The following is a 21268-nucleotide window of genomic DNA, read 5'->3' as shown; positions in this document are numbered from 1 at the left end:
AGGCCCACCTGCTTCCACCCTACCACACTCCTGACCCATGTACCCTGCTTCCTCTTGGATAAAACTCTCAAGAGTCATTTTAGGTTCACTGCAGCAAGAGACAAAAGACCTAATGTGTAAGACACACTGCTTGGGGCTGGGAGCAGGCACAGTCATGCCTGCCTTTGTGTGACTTCCTCTCACAGCTTTGGATTTTTGTTTTGTTCTACTTTTTCCTTTAAGTACTTAGGATTAGAGAACCGGTTGTGGCATTAGGGTACCCCATCCCCCACCCCACCTCCTCCCACTCTACCCTCCTGTATACATGCACGCATGAACGAAGGCACAGAGAGGTTCCATCCTCTAGATAGACTACTAGAGGGTACTAGCCCTTCACACGTTAGCAAAAAGAGGCTTCATCATTTCTTGCACTCATAAAAGAAAGCTGATACCAATGCCACCGAGAAGACAAGGTTCAACAAGGCAAGTAGAACTTTCTAGAAAAGAGGACTTTACAGAGCTTTTATTAGAAGGGGTGACACCATGGGGTTATTGCAGCACTCGGCATAGAAAGTTCTAGAAAGACAGAGAAAATAAGAGGCAAGCAGTAGGAGTCTATCTTGTCTCAAAAAATATGGTATGTTTGGGTTTGGTTCTTCCTCAGAGAGAGAGGGGGGCCCAGTGAACTGCACCACACCCTTGCAGAAGGAATCCCAGTCCAACTGTCTGCTTGCCAATGGTCTGTGAGCTGTTTAATATCAACATGGAAATTTTATTTCCAAGAATGAAGATCCATGATGGATAACCAGGAGACTATATGTAAATCACCCATGATTATACCCAGCTTTATAAGAAGCACTCAGCTAATGGCAGCTGCTGTTTTATCACTGTTGATAATAAAACATCATCAGGGCCTGTAAGAGCCACAGGCCTGTTTTTCCCTCCTCCCTCTCCTCGCTTGAGCCAGCTTGCAGGTGAGCTGGGAACTGAAGTTTAGAGCTTTGGTGGGTCTGGGCTGGGGGCAAGGGAGGGGGCGGGTGAACTTTTAGGTAACTGGCAAAGCTTTCAGGAGAATCCAATTCTTTGGCTTTCTTGGTTTCTTTGTGGAGTCAAGAACAGGCAGCAGCTAGAAGTCTCTGGTGCACATGCCTTTGCCCAGTGTGCTACCAGGGAGCCTACACAGCACACTTAAATAGACGCTGAGCTGATTCCAGGACCTTCAGCCCTTTGCAGATGACTGAATGGATCAGGGTAGTTTTGGTCCCCAAGTGACCTCTCTGGAAGCTGCTGGTCCATCCACATGAGACCCCCAAATTCGACCCAAGCTCAGAGCAGACACATATCAGTGATTCCCAACTTTAAGTTTGTAAGACCCCGGGGTCCCTCTGGTAATCTTCAGATTTCTTGTATTTTTTTTTTTCAAAAGAAATCTATTTTAAATCTTTCCTTCAGAAAAGATTCATATTATCTCACATGAACTTATTTTTAAATGGATGTATATTTGCCAAGGAATTAAACGATGATGAGCAGTTGGGTGCTAAAACTCTGAAAAGGTGGGAAATCACTGACCTGGATTATCCCTGGAAGCCAGGAAGGAAAATAAAAAAGTTCAGTCTAAGCCAGTTGAAACTTTGCCTCTGTCCCAACAATACAGTCAGTGTCAGCCACTGACTATGAACACATGGCTACCTACACCAGGACGCAGAGAAGCCTGGTAACACTGATAATGCCACTCTCTCTCCCCGGACCACTTACCCCCTCCTGCACTCTGGAACCATAAGCCTCCATCATTTCCATCTATCTGACACTTTCTAACTACATTTTAAGACATCAAGACAGAGAAATAATGATTGCAAAGGGTAATAATGATATGTTTTCTTGCAAACATGAAACTGGGATTAACAGGCGAATGTCATACTTTAAAGAAGGGGCACACTCTAAGATTGCTTGCTAGGCAGTGGCTAGTTTTAGACAGTACACTATAGTTTATGAAAACCACTACATAGTTCAGGCTGTTAAAAATAGGAATCCTGATTGAGCTAATGACTAATTAGTGAAAATTAATTAAGTCTTAATGGAATACAGAACACAATATATTCTGGGAAGCTTTAACTAGTATTTCATTTTACTTAGGAGGAAGCTATAAGAACTCAACCCCACTTATCTCTAACCCTTCAAAATGCATGCTGAAGTTTCCAGATGTTTGCAGAAATGAACTCGAGTAGAAAGTGATGGGATTGAGGAATTTTTGGTCCTTATATCACCGATGTTGCACTGGGAGACCCACCGAGCTCCTGAGAAGGTGCTCACACTGGATCCTGCTGGTCCTTCCTCCCACTTCCTCTGCTTGTCATGCAAACGGCAACTTCTGATACCTCATAACTGGGTTCATGTAGTGATTACACAGAAAACCTTATCCCAGGGCAAACGGAGTACTTCAAGTGGCCACTGACTGCCTTGCCACCACCATGAACATATTCTTGGCATTTTGAGCTACTCACCTTCCACTGCAAGGTGAGTGAACTTCTGCTCCTGTGTGCCAGCTTTGGGGGGAAGGGGCACTCCGGTGCACAGCTGTGGGTGGTGAAGCTAACTGCTTCAGAGCAGGCACCCTTGACAGAATTGTACATGGCGTACACCCTGCAAAGGAAACAGACAGGCAGACTGAGCAGCAGTGATTGAGATCCAAGATCCACCTATGAGATGAGCCTCGCTTCATCCATGGCCTTTCCATAGCTGAGCAGAAGTCCTTACACGGGAGAACACTGTGCTCTTGTTTTTAGCTAGCTCTGGTCACTCATTACAGGGACAGCCAGGTCATTAGGTGTGCCTTCCTGTAAGTTCCCACTCAGCCCCACTGGACAGAGGTAACTCTGTGGACTGGAGAAGAGCATCCTACATAAGGAAGTGGAGGCAGCTTCACTCCCCAAGTGGTCTCCATATATACATTCTAAAAACCAATAGGCTTGGCTGTCTAGAAAAAAGGTGGAAGTACACTTGCAAGGAGTTAGTGACAAAGAATGTGACCAGAGTTCACAGGTTGCAGAGAATGTACAAAAGAACAGCAAGGTAGATGACACCTCAGCACTAATAAGTGAAACATATTATATCTATATCTATATATATCTATATCTCTCTATATCTCTCTATATCTCTATATCTCTATATCTATATCTATATCTATATATATATGGACATCCCCCATCATAGCACTACTCAGAGCACCATGTACATTTAGGTAAAAATATGGATGCTTTGCCTGAGAAAACTGCGGGCTAGTGCCAAATGCATCTCTCTGAAATCCAACAAAGACAGCATTCCATCACAGTCCATCCACATGCATATCTAATGCCCCGCCCCCAGCACCAAGATTAATGATTTTCTCTGCTCTCTAAAGCACTTGGCTCAGCACTTAATGTATGCGCCTAACTTTAAGGTATGTAACTCAAAAAGTGCTCAGCACAACTGCACACTTCATCCCAAAAGGCAACTTAAGAGTCCATCTTGTATTGTGTTATTTGCCTCATGGGAAGGCAGACATCCCAGCATTTGAGGCAAAGAAATGATACTGAATTCAAGCATGTGCTCTGCCCAACCCAACTGAGAAAAGGCTCCTCTGTGTACACAGTGTGACGATGAATGTGACAATGCTAAACCGAAGGCAGTGATGTGGCACATCTGGCGCATCCATGTGTTAGGATGGACTCAATGAACCATACAATGTTGCAGACATGGTCAGATTCAAGCTTAAATTTTATATCACAATTCTCCAACTGAAGTCTTATGGGCTGTACCTAGACCAGGATCTACATGTGTTGGGGAAGGAAACCTGGGGTCTTCAAATATCAGAGCCACCTATAAATTTTAAGATTTAGCCTAAGATCACCACAAAGGAGATAACCAGATTCTGTGTGTTCCCAATACATTATGATGCCTGCATGAAGGAGGCTGAAGCAGGGGGATTGTGACTTCAAAAGTGCCTCGAGCTACTACTATCCTGGTCAGTTTTTTTTGACAATGTAACACAAGCTAGAGTCATTTGAGAAAAGGGAATCTCATGGAGAAAATCCCACTATCAGACAAACTGACTTGCAAACAAGCCTGTGGGGCATTCACTAGACTGATGATTAATGTGGTGGGTTCCCATTAATTAAAAATCAAAGACCACAGTGGGCAGAGCCATTCCTGAGTACCTAGTTATGGTACCTAGATGGTATAAGAAAACAGGCTGAGCAAGCCAGGAAGGAGGTGCAAACCACAGGCAGTCTTTCTCAATGGCCTCTGCTTCAGTTCCTCCTCCTTTCAGGTTACTGTCTTGAGTTCCTGCCTTGACTTCCCTCAGGGCTGAAGTGTGACCTGAGAGTTGTAAACTTGAGCCAGGTGTGGTCGTGCATGCCTTCAATCCCAGCACTCCAGAAGTAGAAGCAGACTGAGTTTTAAATTCAAGGCCAAATTCCAGGACAACTGCGACTACACAGTGAAACCCTACCCCTAACAGTTTGAAGCAGAAATAAACTCCTCGCTTTTGAAGTTGTTTTTGGTTATGATGTTTCATCACATCAACAGAAATCTTAACTAAGAATTACAAAATGAGTTCTAGGCTAGCCTATGCTGCATAGTAAGATATACAAACAAAAATAAATGAAAAGGACAAGCCATTGTCTATGAATCTATGTGTAAATCTGATTATATGTCACTGCCACCTTCCTGTAAATTCAGAGGACAGAGAAGCATATTAAGCAATCAGAGAAACTATAGTCAGCTAAACTGACGAGTATGAAATATTCTACAGGACATAAAAATAATCCTGATAAAGACATTAAGACCTAAGGAAAATCTATGGAGTTAAAGAAATTTGAGACCCATTAACCAAATAGCATATTCAGGCTACATCTGAATTTTCATAACAACAAACTAAAGAAAGGAAACCCTTCATTTTTAGGACAACTGAGGAAAAGTGAGCAATCTCCGAGTTTTGAAGACATTAAGAATTGCTATTGTGTTTTATGTGGCATGTAAAGATGGTAACGTTATTTAAACGTGAAATATATAATATCTAAATTTGACATCAAGGTCTTTGATAAAACAGAGTTTGGCAGAGAAAGAACCAGAGGAGAGTAGTAAAAGTCTGATATGGTTAATGGGTCACATGGAGCTACTCTGCTCATCTGTAATTGTGGAGACTGTTAAGAGTTTGGTCCCAGCACTCAGGAGGCAGAGGCAGGCGGATCTCTGTGAGTTCAAGGCCAGCCTGGTCTACAGAGTAAGTACCAGGACAGCCAAGGCTACACAGAGAAACCCTGTCTCAAAAAGTCAAACCAAACCAAACCAAACAAGCCCCCCACCCCCAAACCAAACCAAACCAACCAAACAAACAAAAAAAAAGAGTTTGGTATAAAATTTGGTAGTAGAGTATATATTCAGCATGCATGAGGGCCTGAGCTTAATCTCCAGCAAACCCCTCTCCCAAGTCATTTAAATGAGAAGTTCAGAGATTTCACACATAAAAGCTGGTCAGCAAGGAAAACTAGGTTAATTTTAAAGCACACTCTGTCTTCTAGTCAGTGAAATTTGATACATTATCCAATCACATCAGGATTATTTATTAATTAAAACTGTTCAGTAAATAAACTATCCTGCAGTAGCTTGCTACATTCTTACCCATGATGTCTATAAAAAGGTAGAAATCTTTGAAAATGACACTTATATTAAATATTCCAGGAGCCAGCAAGATGGTTCAGTGGTTAAAGGCACCTGTCACCAAGCCTGATGACCTGAGTTTGATCCCTGGAACTCACATGATAGTGAGCACCCACCCCTGTAAGTTGTCCTCTGATCTCCATATGCAATCTTCCCCCAAATAAACTAATAAACACATAAATAAAATAATCCAAAATCCCTCCCCCATGATGGGTTTTCCCTACTATCCTGTAACAGGAAGCTTAGGATCATTTTCTTTGGTGAAGTCAATCAATTGGATTTTATTTGCACTTAACCCCCGAAACCAGAACATTTTCCTGCATAATTAATTTTCTGTTGGGGTTCCACATTGGTTTCCATGTCAATGCCAGCCAAACACTTGGGAAGCAGATGCTCCAAGATATCATCAACAGGCTTGCAGCTCCTTCCACACATCTGGGACATCCCAGAAGCCACAGGCTTCTGTGATTAGCACCTATTTCATAACTCTGGACTGGTCAACTAGGTTTTTAGAAATGCTTCAGCACATCTTTTTTTCTGGGAAATGTCATCCATGATGTCACTTCTGGGCAAACTGCTTACATTGGTGACTAAAAATGTGCTGCCAAGTTTGTCATGTCTGGAATGCTACACACCTATCTTTCAGACAGGGTATCTTACTGGCTGGAGTTCACCCATTATATTAGGTTGACTGGCAGCGAGCCCCAAGGACCAGCCTTCTCAGCACTGAGGACTGCAAGCATGTACTATGGTGGCTGGCTTTTTAACATGTGTTCTAGGGGTCACATTGAGGCCCTTACTGACTAAACCATTTTTCAAGAAAAACACAGATTTGTTTTCCTCCCATATAACATATAATCTCAATGTCTTTGTTTTCCTTTCTCTTCAGCAACTACACTAGATTTAATTTTAATGGTTTTATACAACACATAACATTATATCCCCAATGGAAAGACTAATTACACTTTGATAATTATAAATTGATTCTTTTAAAACATTATATCAGTTAATTAAAATGATCATTTTAACAAAACTCTAAGAAAAGACCTAAATTTTACAATTCAATGCATACATTACATAAAGATCTTTTGCTTCAATCACAATAGTAATAGCAACAGCAACATGGTGGAATAGAATTGCAGAAATACCACATATATGTTTATAGGAAAAACAAAGAAGAAACATTTTTTAAACTTGAAATGAGTTTGGACGTAATTTTCCACATGGCAACTGGCTTAGATGGCAGATGTCAATAAAAATAACACATGATTGACAGCATGGCCTAGAGGATGTCCTGGTCCCAGGCAACCCCACTGATTTGAGGGCTGACCAAAGACAATAGTTGTTCCAGGCCAGGTAACCAAAACCAACCACCAGGCAGTTTGTGCTAAGATTCCATCTGGAGAGGAACTCATTATGTAGGAAACAGGCTTGTTGTGTCCTATCAGTACTCACATGTGGAGGGAACCGAAAGTAAGGAAAAGCAGTATGCAAAGACATCAGACAATCTGTGGGTAGGATAAAGCCAGAGCAGAAAAAGGAAATCCAAGGAAGAAGAAGAGAACCAGTGAGAAGACATGGGAACTGGAGAAGGGAATGGGGCTGAATATGAACAAAGTACAATGATAATTGAAAATATCAAAATGAAGCCCATAATTCTGCACATTAAAACAAAGCAACAAGAGGGCCTACATGTAACTTCAGCAAGTAATTTAAGAATGAAATATTTATGTGCCAAGATTCCTGTAGGTCTCAATCAAAATTGCAATATTAAGAACTGGAAGGGGGTGTGTGGCTCAGTATGCTGGGCACTACATAAACTGGGTGTGGTGGCTCACACCTGTCATCCCATCACTTGGGAGGTATCAAGTAGAAAAGCAGAAGGTCAACCCACCCATGGCTACAGAGACCCTTTCTCCAAACAGCAAACAAAAAACTAACAGGAAAGGAAAGTGTAGCCTATTTTGTGCTGTTAGGAGAAATATCCTGGTTGTCTCAGCTCCATGGGCATGTAGCAGGGTGGCATTTCAAAATTCCTAATGAAAGGGGCAGGGGCTTAGCTCTCCTTTTGTGGCTGCTGGGTGATACAGGTTTTCCACAGCAAATGCATTTCCACACAGCCCTCGGTAGTGAGTACTGAATTTGCTACTGACACATATTCCTGGAACTCTGAAAGTATGATGTATCATTACAGAACATTACAGAAAACCACAACTGATGAAAATGCAGAGAACAAGAGATCATGTGATGGCCAGGCCCAAATGATACATCGAACAACACAATTCCTGAACCTTAGGGCTCAGGAAATCAGCTCAGAAGGACAGCATGGGGGACACTGCAAGAGCCAGGGGAACAGAGAGTTTCTCATTAGACTGTCCTCTAGAAATGTCAGGGATGCTAGACCCCTGAAGACTCACAACATGGCTTCCTAAACAAGACTTCAAGCAGGGAGACATCAACAGACACGCAATTGTGGAGGCATGGAAACTAAAGACGCCTCAACCCTAGACAAAGACCTATGAGCAACTAAAGAAGCTCTAAGAGCCAGACTTAATCTTTCCCAGGGAATGGCCTCCCACTTGGCATTGGATGGCCACTACGATGATACAGAATAACCAAGTGTAGAGCACATGTGTCCCTAATGAATACATTGCAAACTCAACTTTTTTCCCTCTTTTCCCCATTTGAAATAGGGTGTCATTTGCCAGGCTGGCCTCCAATTCCCTATGTAGCCCAGGATGACCTTGAATGCCTGTACTTCTCAAGTGCTGAGATTGTATGTGTATGATACATGTAGACAGCATGCCCCCCCTCCATTTCCACATTTAATTAATTGATTAATCTCTCTTTGCACATGTGTATACGTGCATGTGCTATGTGTCAGAGGACAGCTCGTGAGAGTCAGTTCCTCCTTCCTGCATGTGGAATTGAATTCAGGATGTCAGGTTTGGCACCTATCACATTCACATCACTTCTGTTAAAGAGAAAACTGGGTCATAGAATTTTACTGATGTTGACATTTAAACAGCCAATTTATGGCAGAACTAAACTAGGACTTGATGGGGGATGTCCTTCTGTTTATATGTTTCTCTTATTGGTTGATGAATAAAACATTGACGCAGAAAGATAGGCAGGACTAGGAGACTTGGAGAATGTTGGGGAGAGAAGAGAGAGGCCTTGAAGAGACCAGGCAGATAGGACATGCTAGGCTTTCTCCAGTTAGATAAGGCCATGTAGAAACACATAGATTATAGTTATGGGTTAATACTTAAGAGAGAGTTAGCCAGTAAGTGGCCTAGCCATTGGCCAACAGTTTATAATTAATATAGCATATTATTTGGGGCTAATCGGCTGAGAGACCAGGCTAGAAAGAAACTCCAGCAACAGAACTCCAGCTTCCTACCAGGCTACTCTGTCTTCACGCCATCACAGGGCTTTGTTTATTTTCTGCTCAACTTGGAAACTAGGTAAAATAGGAACATTTAGAAGTCTGACAAGTTGGATGGATAGCTGCACCATTAAATACTAAGATGGGCTCCAAGCAATTTGGATCTTAGGGTGCTCTATCAGGATGGCCGGGCTTTGCCTAAACCAGCTAGCCCTGTCTGCTGGGGTCACATCATAGGCCTCAGAACAACCACAGAGGAGTTCTAAACTATAGGTCACTCTACAAGGGTTTTTGCTTGGTCAAAATGGGTTTACTCACTTCAGAGATAATTTGATCTCTGCATTATTTGCCTATTTCAAAGTCTACTGGCTTTTAAGACCCAAAATTGTTCTAACATGTGAAAGCCTACTCCTGTCATTGGGTCTGAACACAGAGGTTCCATCTATGATGAGCAACTGATATCTCTATGGTAAAGAAAAAGCAGACCCTTGACGGATATATCTATGTATGTATGTATGTATGTATGTATGTATATATATACACACACCAAAGAAAACATTATATGCTAGGCCAAGTCATCCAATAGATCTTAGAAGCTCTTATAAAATCATTGTTATTGTTTGTGGGGTGAGGGGAACCCAGAGATGGATGTTGGGCATTTACCTGAATTGTCTTCTGCCTTACTCTTTGAGACAAGGTAGTTCACTTTACTGACTGAGCCAGCTCCCCATCCCTAAAAATTATTTTTTAAAGATAAACATGCTGTTCAGAATACCTCCCTTATTTATCCCAGAGCAGCCCTGGGTCCTTAAAAGTGCTGTGCTCCATGTACAGAATGTGAACAAATGGCCACGGCTCTGGGCCCACACCTTCCATGGGGGTAGTGTCATTCAATCCATTGAACAGGAGGCATGGGATGCACAGTGGCGACCTGGGCTCTGCAGCTACATCCAGGGCTGGTTCCAAACTTACCTCACGTGGTAATCAGTGGCAGGCCTGAGATCTTTCAGGTTGCATTCCAATTCTTCTCCACTGCAAAGACAAAGGATTTGTTAGTTTAGTATACTGGTCTCAAAGGCAAAGCAGCTTTGGGACTGGGTTTCACAGTCATTCACCAATAGTAATACTACTATGTCTGCATTCACCAAAACCCAGAAATAAACCCTATTTGGTGGCTGTCTTTTTTATTTTTTTTAATTGAAAATCAGACTCCTTTGAATGACACCACTCAGATCTAAGAAACAACAAAGTCAATTAAGTTTTAAATGTCTTATGATTCCCTAAACCAGGACATCAAAGCAAATAAGTACCCAGACAGGCAAGTCTGCAAGAAAACATGCCAGCTGTCCGGCAAATGTGGCTCCCAGGCATTCTCTGACCCCCAATGCCCTCAGCAAGCCCCTCCCCAATGAATTTATAGTCCATCCCAGGCCCCCAACATCTCTCTGACATAAGTAAAACCACTTCTGTGAGCCAAAGCGGAAAGAGCCTCAACCTTAGTGATAAGGAAACTACCGGTACAAAATAAGGCATATTCTGTTTAATTGTGGCCAAAAGGCCAGACGTGGTAACACACATCCAGAACTAGGGTGTTGAGGCAGGATAAACATAAGTTCAAGGACAGGCAAGGGAACTACACAGCAAAACTGGGATTTAATTTTTCTAAAGACAGAGGGTATGTGTGTGTCCATACCTTATTCCTCATTCTTCAAAACTATCAAGTGACACATTAAAAGAGACTGGACAACTAAGTGAATTCACTAGAACTATCCTGAAGGAATAACAACACTAACTTGGTTTTCAGTACAAGCGATTCATAAAGTCAGCTGGCAAAACTGGAATTAGTTCTGATAATTAACAAAACTGGTAATTACAACAAGGTTATCTAAAAAAAAAAACAAAAAAAAAACAAAAAAAAAAAAAACAAAAAAACCAAAAAACATCCTTGTGCTAGAAAACATGAAATACCTAGTGGTAAAGGATTGTGATGTATGAAACTAAGTGAAGAAATTCATGTAGAAGAGAAAAAGACACAGCTAGAAAGGTTAATAGGATAAAAGATTAGTGTCAGAAACATATATACAGAACACACCTCCACATATCCATCTTTATACCAAATGTTTGCTACATCTGAACTTCTCCCAAATAAAGTTGTTTTAAGTTTCACACCAGAAGCTATGTTCATACCCAGCTGCAGCTTGACCTGCATTGCAACTGAAAACGTTCTGTGATTTGCAGAACTAGATTGACATGACAAAAACAACACAGTCATTGAGACTTTTAGCATCTGTTGGGGGGAAAAAACCCCTAAAGAATCAACAAATGCCAACAATTGAAGTTGAGGGGCAAGTGCTCCCTTCTAGCAGACAGGCTTGCAACCATAAACAGCAGCCTGCACTGTATCATGTACCTAGCTCCTGAGGGTACCTGGGACTCTAGCTGTTAGCACCAGTGTTTATCTCAAATCAATAGGATGTAGCTAGTCAGGGGCAGTGGTATGTATCTGTACTCTACCCCAGTAGTTCCAGCTCCTGGGGAGCCCGAGGGACGAAGATCATATCAGTTCTTCACCAGCCTGGGCAAAAAAGCAAGATGCCTTTCCAGTCTCTAATTCCTGAGTGAGGAGCTGGAGGCTCTATTCTCTTCCAATGTGTATCTAGATGTATCTTTTTTTAAAAAAAAATAGGATAAAATGATTAAAAGACAGATCACCAAACTGAGGTTTTATTCCAAACAAACATGGCAATCTCTAGAGTGTTCTTGCAAAGGAGTGATGGCATGGTTCTGGTGTGGCTCTACAGGGAAGACATCTGATGATTCAGGGTGAGAGCAGGTGCAGAAAAGTCAGGAGACACAGCAGGGACCAAGGAAGAGACAACAGAGAAGAGTGGGAGGAAGAGAAGGGTCAGCACTGGAATGGCTCTTTATTTATGTCTTTTTCTCTACTTGTTCACAAGTCGGCTTATCTGGGTAGGACATCATGAAAGCAGAAGAGAAAGTGGGCAACACTGCATGGCACTGATGGAAAGAGAAATGAAGAGAAACAAAGGCTTTTGGATGAGATACAAATGGGATTTGTGTGAGCTGAGTTATACTGCCGTGCACAGTCCATCAGGGCCACCCACAGGGAGGTCCAACAAGGAGTTCAAATAAAACTGACTTTCTGATTTCTTGGTCTGCAAACGTGAACCATACAAAGGAGAAAGGACTTGACCCTAACGTTTTTATCACATTTAGAAAACAGCTATAAACCACCAGATCAGCTGATGTGTGGGACTCTGTATTGTCCTCGGTGTGCTCAACTCAGAACCATTTAATAAAGCTTCTTAATGTTTTAAAGAAACCTTCAATACATTATAGAGGGTAAAAGGCAGTGTGAAATGGAAACCAAAGATACTGTAGCTTTCAAATAACAGGCTGTGGTAGTATGAACATATTTGGGTCCCATAAGCTCATAGGGAGTGGCACTATTAGGAGGTCTGGCTTTGTTGGGGTAGGTGTGGTCTTGTTGCAGGAAGTGTGTCACTGTGGAGGCAGGTTTTGAAATCTTTATGCTCAAAATACTGTCCAGTGTCACAGCACACTTCTTGTTGCCTTTTGATTGAGATGTAGCCAGCACCATTTCTGCCTGCATGCCACCATGTTCCCCGCCATGAAGATAATGGACTAAACCTCTGAAACTGTAAGCTGCCACCTCAATTAAATCTTTTCCTTTAGAAGAGTTGCCATGGCCATGTTGTCTCTTCATGGCAATAGAAACCCTAACTAAGACACAGGCCTACAAAAAGAAGTGGCTCTAATGTAATTCACTTTATAGCCATTTGGTGTATATAGCTACTGAAAAATTTAGTCACTTTCTGTCCTGACAGACCTTGGTAGAAATTTTTTATTGATACTATATTGACAATTAGCATATAATCAATTTATTTATTTATTTATTTATTTATTTATTTATTTATTTATTTATTTATTTTTTGGTTTTTCAAGACAGGGTTTCTCTGTGTAGCTTTAGAACCTATCCTGGCACTCACTCTGGAGACCAGACTGGCCTCGAATTCACAGAGATCTGCCTGCCTCTGCCTCCCGAGTACTGGGATTAAAGGCGTGCACCACCAATGCCTGGCAAATCAAAAGGTTTATTTCACTATATAGCCCTATATTATTAATTTCTGATGAATAATTAATTTAACAAATTAATTAATTCCTGGTACTATAATTACTATCCCTCTTCCCAGTACTGAGACTTGAACCCAGGGCCTCATGCATGCTAGGCAAGTGCTCTGGCAGTAAGCTATACCCTCAGCCCCGTGATTACTAATGTTTAAAATTACTGACTTAAAAAGGAAATTGGCATAGTCTGAATTTCCCATTTTTTTTCTTCAATGATACAATTTAGTAGCAAAGAAAACCATGTAGAAATATACATTACCTGTAAATGATCTTGTATTTCCCATCTCTCCCTTTGTCAGATAAGGCAACCTCATAGCTGTAAGGAAAGGAGAGACCACCATGGGGTCCACAGGACAGTCCAACAGGGGGTGCCCAGGACAACACAACTGCTCGTGCCTGGATATTAGACACCTGAAAAAAAAAAGGGGGGGGGAGTTAACAGTGTCCACATGCATTCCACAATTCCATATGATTCTGGCACAGCTGCCTTGAGTTATGGATTTGTTATCAATAACAGTGACACAAAGTTAATCCAAGGCAGCTTTAATTTTAACCAAAGTCCTATCTGTTGCTCTTTTGTTAAAGGCCTGATGTCCAAAGGATGCTCAGCTCCTGTAGCATCGTCCTCAGTGCGCAGACTCACTGAGTCTGACAAACACTCATGCTACTCACTACCTGATAATTTCAAGGTAAACAAAGGTGTTTCCTAGAACCTTCCAACTTTTCTGGGTGTTAACCTGTCTTGTGAAGGTAACATTGGTCCCATGGAGACCCTGAAATCCTATGTATTTCCAGGAAACAGCAAATGCCTTGATTCTCACCACTGCTGCGTTGTTCTACATGCCCTCTTCAGGCACCGCTGGACACTCCCTGCTGTCCACAGCTCCAATCTGCTCATTTAGAACATGTCTAGCCTTGGTTTCCTTCTCTGCCTGGTCTCAGCTACCCTTCTGTCTCAGGCTCTCTAAGTCATCTCCCAAATAACTATCTGTATGAGTTCCTGTTTTAGCGCCTGCTTCTAGAGAAACCTAACTTGATGATGCATAAGGCTTAATCTTTAATAGAAATCTAACAATGGAACTTTCAAACTTTAATTTTCTAAAGACCATTATTTACAACCCGTCTCCTGGTCTGTATACCTCATTAAAATGAACAAAGGAGTGGGATTCAATACAAATGCTAAAGCTTAGTGTTCACCTGTTCACCCTGTCTTTATTGTTGACTATTTCAGCTCTAGGTGAAAGGAATACACAACCAGGCAGTCCCTAGAGTGTTCTCCTATTTTTGCCACTATCTGATCAATATAAATTATGGAAATCTATATACTCACAATAATTTGAAAGCACAAATAGTGGATAGGGAGATAAATGCTGAGCACTGTTATTCGCTCTGCTACTTACTTCAATTTTAGCAGACATTCCTTTGATAAAATTTCTGTTCCATATAGGTATAGCACCATGGCACATTTAGCCAGATTCCTCTTCATCCTTCGAGACCTCATGAGAAGTTCACCTCACTGCCACCACATAGCCTCAACTGAAGTGCTCCACTCAGCATCACACCTCTGCTCAGTAGGGACTGCCACCACATCCTCAACCTGACAGACTCTAATGATGAGGATGTCTTCTGTATGTTTGTCTTATTGGTTGATGAACAAAGCACTGTTGGCCAATAGGGAAACAAGATAGGTGGGGCTAGGAGATGAGGAGGATTGTGGGAAACTTAGGCAGAGTGAGTCACAATGTAGGACTCGACAGCAGTAACAGGTCCAGACTCGTTCTCCGGTAAAAGAAGACCATGTACATATGTATAGATTAGTAGTTATGGGTTAATAACGAAGGCAGAGCTATCCAATAAGAAGCCCTAGTCACTGGCCAATAGTATTCATTACTAATATAGTGTTTGAGTGTTTATTTGGGGCTCTGAGGTGGTTGCAGAACTTGGCAGGAAATCTCATAACACTCTATCTCTTCCAAAGAGCACAAACTAAGTCGTATTCAATGATGAGCAGTGGCTGCTAAGTAAGTGTTTGCTGAGCAAAAACTAAATCAGAGAGAATATGGTACATTTAGTTTCTTTGTTGTTTTGTTTTGTGTCCCTGGCTGTCCTGGAACTCACTCTGTAGTGAGTGAGTTCCTCTGGTGGCCTCAAACTCACAGAGATCTGCCTGCAAAGGCGTATACCAATACCACCTGGCTACATTGTTTTCATAGAGGCAGCACAATAGACAGATGTGTAATGTCTCCATATCCTTGGACACATGAGAGGTCATTAAAGGACCAGTCTCCAGCCCTCCAGCTGGGGCTCCAGACTCCAGCTCTCCTGCTGCCAACCTTGCAATGAACTACACCATCTAATGGGCCAGAATGTGGGATCAGGATCCACCCTGGCCTCTGATCTGCAGACTGACCATCCACACCTTTCATGGTCCGTTCCTGCCCCAAACAGCTTTTGTCTTTCCCACTGCCCTGGGCTTAATAAGCTTTTAAATGCAGGTCAAACCCTGCCTTTGTTTCCGCAGGAGTAATCACAGTGCCCTTATGAGGAGCTCTGGAGAGATGATTAGGACACAGTGTCCAGGCTCACAGAGCCCGGGAGTGTGTAATTATGACCAACTGTGAAATTGACAGGCTTTACAAAGAGACAAATAAGCCTCTGGCATGTTTGTTCAGGTTTATCTAGATCAGGTTCATGGAGGTGGGACGAACCTGAATGTGGGTGGCACCAATCAATGGGCCAGGGTCCCAGACCGGATAAAAATCAGGAAATGAGTCAAGTACCAGCATTCATCATCCCTCCTTCCTAACTGGGAAGGTACTCTGACCAGCTGCCTCATGCTCCTGCCATCAACATGTCCCATCTTCCAAGTGTGAGCCACTATGAACCCTTCCTCCCTTATGCTGCCTTTCTCAGGCATTTTGTCATACAACATGACGAGCAGCTAATACAAGGGGCACTGGGGTAGACAGGCACTGTAGAATCCTGGGACAGACCAGGACAGTCTACGAATGGTCCTCACAGTCTGCTGGTCAGTATGCTCTGGCCACACTTTCCGTCTCCTGGGTGCTCATTTCACTGCTGGAGCATCGATCTGTTGGTGGTTGATTTCTTTGCTCTTTAGTTTCTCATACACAGCAGGGTATATGCTGGATTCTTCCACATACCTGCTCTCGTAACCCTGAGCTATTGAGTAATTTTAATTTCAAAGGTGCTGTTTCACTATGAAAGGTTCAGCTTCCATTAAAAAAGGAGGCTCCCTCACTGGGCAGACATTTGCTGAGGTGCTAAGTGACTGCCTTGCACCATTCCATGATCCAAACAGGTAGTGACACCGATTCTATGATAAGAGGTGTGAACTCACACGTCTCTCCGAATAGTCTGGTGAAAGCCAGGCCTTCAGATACCAAGCACACATTCATAAATTCACACCCTTCAAACTTCATCTTTCCTAGCAACTGCTAAAAACACATTTCTCCTTGTAGATTTATTTATTTAAATGAGCAAAGGCATGTGCTCCTAGAAGTACCAGCTAAAATAGTGTTTACTTCTCCCTAGACTATGAGCCAGCCTTGAGGATACATAGATACTTGTGGAAAAGCAACCTTACCAAGGGCCTTCCCAACACAAGTGCACTCTGGGAAATCAGCACTGCTTCCTAAGGACAAATGCCCCTAGGAATTCCACCCTTAAGCTCTGATGGCCACTGGCATCCTATGGGAAAGAGTGGTGGGCCTCCCTTTGGACTTGGAAGTCACTTCTACCTCAAGGTAGAAACACAGCTTTTGTCTTTCAACACAATGCCACCCAGGGGCCAACCCTCAGCCCCAGATGTATTTACATCAAATGGGTCAGGACTAGAGTGGTAAGATGAGATGGGAACTGGGGGGGGTCAAGCCTAAGTGACCGAATGGGTCCTGGAACTTCACACTGCCAACTCCTCTCTTTGTTTCCAACCTTTCTCACCAGTGCTGATCACTGAGTCACCTGGAATGCTGCTCTTTTGTTCACTTCAGTGATTGCCATGGCTACAGATAGTGTCTCAAAGTATACCGGCTTTATGGACATTTAAAGGGGTTGGCCACCACTAAAAGTCAATACCTTTAGAAGCAGTGATAGAAGTGGTGATTTCTAGTTCTGAATTACTGATGAAGGTAACATTGATACAAAGGGTCTTTGGGAAGTGTATGAACTAAGTCTGCATAGGGATTAGCCAACCATCTAAAAATGCCTTGAGGGCTTAGGAAACTACTTCTAACCAGCTCCTCATTGGTTACAGCCTGGTCTTTCCTATGTATTTAAAACTAGATTCTAACTGGAGAGTAGTTGCCTGTGTGAACTGTAAAGTGTACTAACTTGTAGCAATCCTTTATCCTTTCTCTTTGCCCCTTCTGGTCAGTGTTTGAAGTAGCCTGTAAAACTGCATTTGTTTACTTGTTACTCTCAGGATTTAGCTATGCTGGAGGCCCTCTAATCTGGTGAAGGCAGAAGCCTTCGTGATGACTAACCCAAAAGAAAAACACACGGGAGAGAAAAGGGTAAAGGACAGACATTCAGATCCACAACTCCCGGTTCATCTGCTTTTCCAGCTCCCGACGTGCTGTGCTTCAGCTCTGTTCCCAGACAGCTCTCAAAGAAGTGTTCCTCCTAGGTCTCCCTTCTGTACTGACAAACCAATTGTTTCTTCACACTCAACATTAGCCCATGGAAATGACACACGACCCAGCTTCAGATTATATGTCATTATTGTCCTGAGAACCAGGACACCGGGGGTAGGGAGATGGGGGTGGGGAGGGCTGCACTGAGCATCACCATCTGAGGAGATCGAACCAGTGAGGCAGCTAATTCCTAAACCACACAGAGGGCAGCATTTGAGATCCCACCTCAGGTAAAGCAGTGGGCCATGACTGCCAAGTCCCCAAGGCACCCAAGGGCAGAGCTGCAGGACAAATACCTTGTGTATCAGGAGATAGACCTTAGGAAACTGGCCAAGTATTTGGATCTCTTTCAGGGAACAGTAAATGACTCAGTTTGGTGAGCCCAAGGTTACATCAAGGTGACTGGGGTCTGCAAGCCCTAGATGCCATTTCTGCCCTTGCATGGTTAGCAGAAATCGCAAAGAAAAATCCCTGTCATTTAGAGTTGACATAGGATGCAGTGGAAAGGAAAAAGAAGGAAGAATGGCTCATGCCAATTATGGGCCCAACCTTCTTCTCAGCTCAGATTCATCAGGAGAGTAGCCTGGTGCGCTTCTCATCTGAGTGTAGTACACAGCTGCCCTCTCACCTAACTACACACTACAAACTGTAAGGAAAGCCTCTAACACAGCATGCAACTCCCCCCTCAGATTCCCATGTTGTTTTTATTAATTACATTTACTTTAAAAGATGAAGACACTGAGACACCTCATTTTACATCAGGAAGGGGCTAAACCTTGGCTAAGGTCAGGGAGATAGATAACAGCTGTACAGGGAAAAACCCAGAGACATGATTGTAAAACATGGCCACTCCCTCTCAACTGCTGCCTGGCACTGTGACATCCTCTGTCCCGGCCTTCCTCCACACTGGCCAGTCTTGGGGCATCTATTCTACCCACCAGAATCTAGATATGTCTGTCAGATATTTCTTCAGAAACAGTTGTCCAGGGTTCTGTATGTGTCAAGGACAGTGATAGCTAGGTTTTGAGAGCACAAAGACTAAGGGACAATCATACATAAGAACTTTAGTAAGAAGGGACAAGAGAAAGAAGACAGGAGAGAGAAAACTGTGCAAATGACTGGCTGGGCTGGGGAATGAGCAGTTGTCACCAGGACTAGGGGAAGTGTGCCGGCAGGCCGCATGCCTCCCGCCTCAGTCTGGGAAGCCACCTAGGTCCTGTGTAAGAGTAATTGGTACTCTTACTGCTGAGTTGTTTCTCCAGCCTTATGTTCTGAGACAGGTTCTCTCACTGAATTTGGAACTTACTGTTTCAGCTGTACCTGTCAGTCAGCAAGCCCTGGGAACCACTTGTGTCTGTCCACTTGTGCTTAGATTACAGGTGTTCCATCACACTTGGGTTGTTTGTTTTGTGTTTTTATGTGGGTGCTGAGATCCAAGCTCGGGTCGTCATATTTGCACAACAAGCATTTGCCCCTGGAGTCATCTCCCAGCCCCTTAATACTTTTCTAATCTCTCCCTGCTCTTTACCTCTATCCCCAACCCCAATCTGTTGTTGTGCCTACAATGTGAACTATGATTATAGTTGCCCATTCCTGCTCTTGGTCCTCCTGTTTCCACAGCATTGAGTCTACCAGACACTTCCAATTGTGTGCTGTATTCATTTTTCTGTATGATCTGCAAGTGAAACAGACCTAATATGTCCAGGAATGGCCATGAAGATACAAAAGGAGCCTAAAATGAACGTACAGAAGGCAGCTGGAAGAGACTTTCAGAAATACCTTGAGAGCTATGTGTTATGAGCAATGGCAGGGATACATCCAGGCCACAGCAAGACTAGAGGCACTACCAGAGGTACTGAACACCATGAGGCCAACCCACTTAATGGCAAGGGCAGCAACGGGGAAAGCAGTTGAACTGGGATGCTCTGATGCTAAAAGCCCAGCTACTCTGACATTTGGTATCAAATGGGTAATAATTTAATCAATTTATCTTTAGAACTGACCTAATATCTGGCCTTCCTTGCCACATTGGACATGACCACCTAATCTGACTCCTGTACCCCATCCTATGGACAATGAGGAGTGTGAGGATTCCTAACCTTCCCCAACCCCCCACGGGGCCCACCCTTTTGTTCCAACTCATCTGCCAACTTAGATCAGTCTGTAAATGTAGCCCTGGTTACTTAGCACCTCTGCCTAGGAACTCACAATGACTGCTTGACCTATGCAGAGTGACCTCAGACTCCTCAAGTCTCCAGCAAGGTCCCTCACAAATGCCTGTAACGTCCACCTTCCAACACACCCATGCTCCTAGGTTTAGTCCAATGGAGTCTGATTTTAAAAAGCCCCAGTCTTTGTAACACCAAGAATCAAGATTTTCCAATTCAGCCAGAAAAACACTCCCTCAAAACTTTGGCTATAGCTCAGACAAAAAGGTTGAATCAACATTATAAATTTCTAGCTGAATTTCAAAACACCTGGCAAATGAAACCTAAATCTCACAACATTACCACTCCCACCATCTTTTTCTTTCCATTGTGCCCAATTTCCTCTAATGTACTAATACTGTTCTGAAATCTACCTAGGGAAATACCTGGGATTTCTAAATGTATTATTCTTTCCTTTACAAAGGTAACCAGAAATTACCAAGAACAAACTGCTCTGTAGACCCATGACAATGTAGATGCATCAGAACGTTTGCACAAAGGTGGCATTTCAGTAGGTGTCTACACAGAAGCCTGTTCTAGATTTTCGTGGTCTGTTAATAACTGACTACTATTTCAAGCTTATCAAAATTTGCAATGGGAAGGGGTCCTTCTGCTTACTGGTGGTGTGGCAAAATAAAAGCACATTAGGAATACTTAAGAACATGTTGTTCTTGCCGCGAGGTCCAGAAGACATACCTGTGGTTTCTCTATTCCGGAAAGAATGTCTTGCACCCTCTTTACTTCCAACTCATATTCTGCAAAGACAAGAAGGGGACAAAATGTTACAAGGCAGGAAGGCTGTCAGTTTCCTTCTCCATGCCTTAGTCACAGAGATCATCAAATCAGTCAATTACCTGGTACTACACATTGCCAGTGCCACCTTGAACATTGCTAAGAACATCACTGTGCTTGTGTTAGCTTGCCAGTGTATTTGTAAGTATTCACCAGGTCAGCTTGATTTAGTCCTACTTTGTTCAACACACACCAGGGAATAAGGGGTCATAAGAAGGGCCACCAGGAGACCCTTACAACTGGAAATATACAGAACACCTTCTAAGAGAAGGTGAACTTGAGTGACAAAGGCATGAGTTAAAACTTTTCTTCAGGATGTATGTATGTACATATGTATCCGTGTATTCATTTGTTTGTAGTTTATAGTAAAACCCTTA

General features: G+C 42.9%; 1 protein-coding gene across 5 annotated transcripts in view; it reads right to left on the bottom strand.

The window, feature by feature from the left end:
• Fndc3b (fibronectin type III domain containing 3B) overlaps positions 1 to 21268 on the bottom strand; it is a 302457-nt gene that overhangs the window by 73555 nt on the left and 207634 nt on the right. For all 5 annotated transcript variants that reach the window (XM_027392082.2, XM_027392079.2, XM_027392080.2 and 2 more), the window contains exons 7-10: positions 20796 to 20854; positions 13497 to 13648; positions 10040 to 10099; positions 2481 to 2619 (exon numbers count right to left, since the gene is read on the bottom strand). In XM_027392082.2, the coding sequence (XP_027247883.1) occupies positions 2481 to 2619; positions 10040 to 10099; positions 13497 to 13648; positions 20796 to 20854 (410 nt within the window). The remainder of the gene's footprint in view (positions 1 to 2480; positions 2620 to 10039; positions 10100 to 13496; positions 13649 to 20795; positions 20855 to 21268) is intronic.

The sequence above is a fragment of the Cricetulus griseus genome (genome assembly GCF_003668045.3).
Source record: "Cricetulus griseus strain 17A/GY chromosome 1 unlocalized genomic scaffold, alternate assembly CriGri-PICRH-1.0 chr1_0, whole genome shotgun sequence".
NCBI lineage: Eukaryota > Metazoa > Chordata > Mammalia > Rodentia > Cricetidae > Cricetulus > Cricetulus griseus.
Note: the sequence above shows the minus strand (reverse complement) of the source record. Positions and strands in the feature narration are given on the sequence as shown.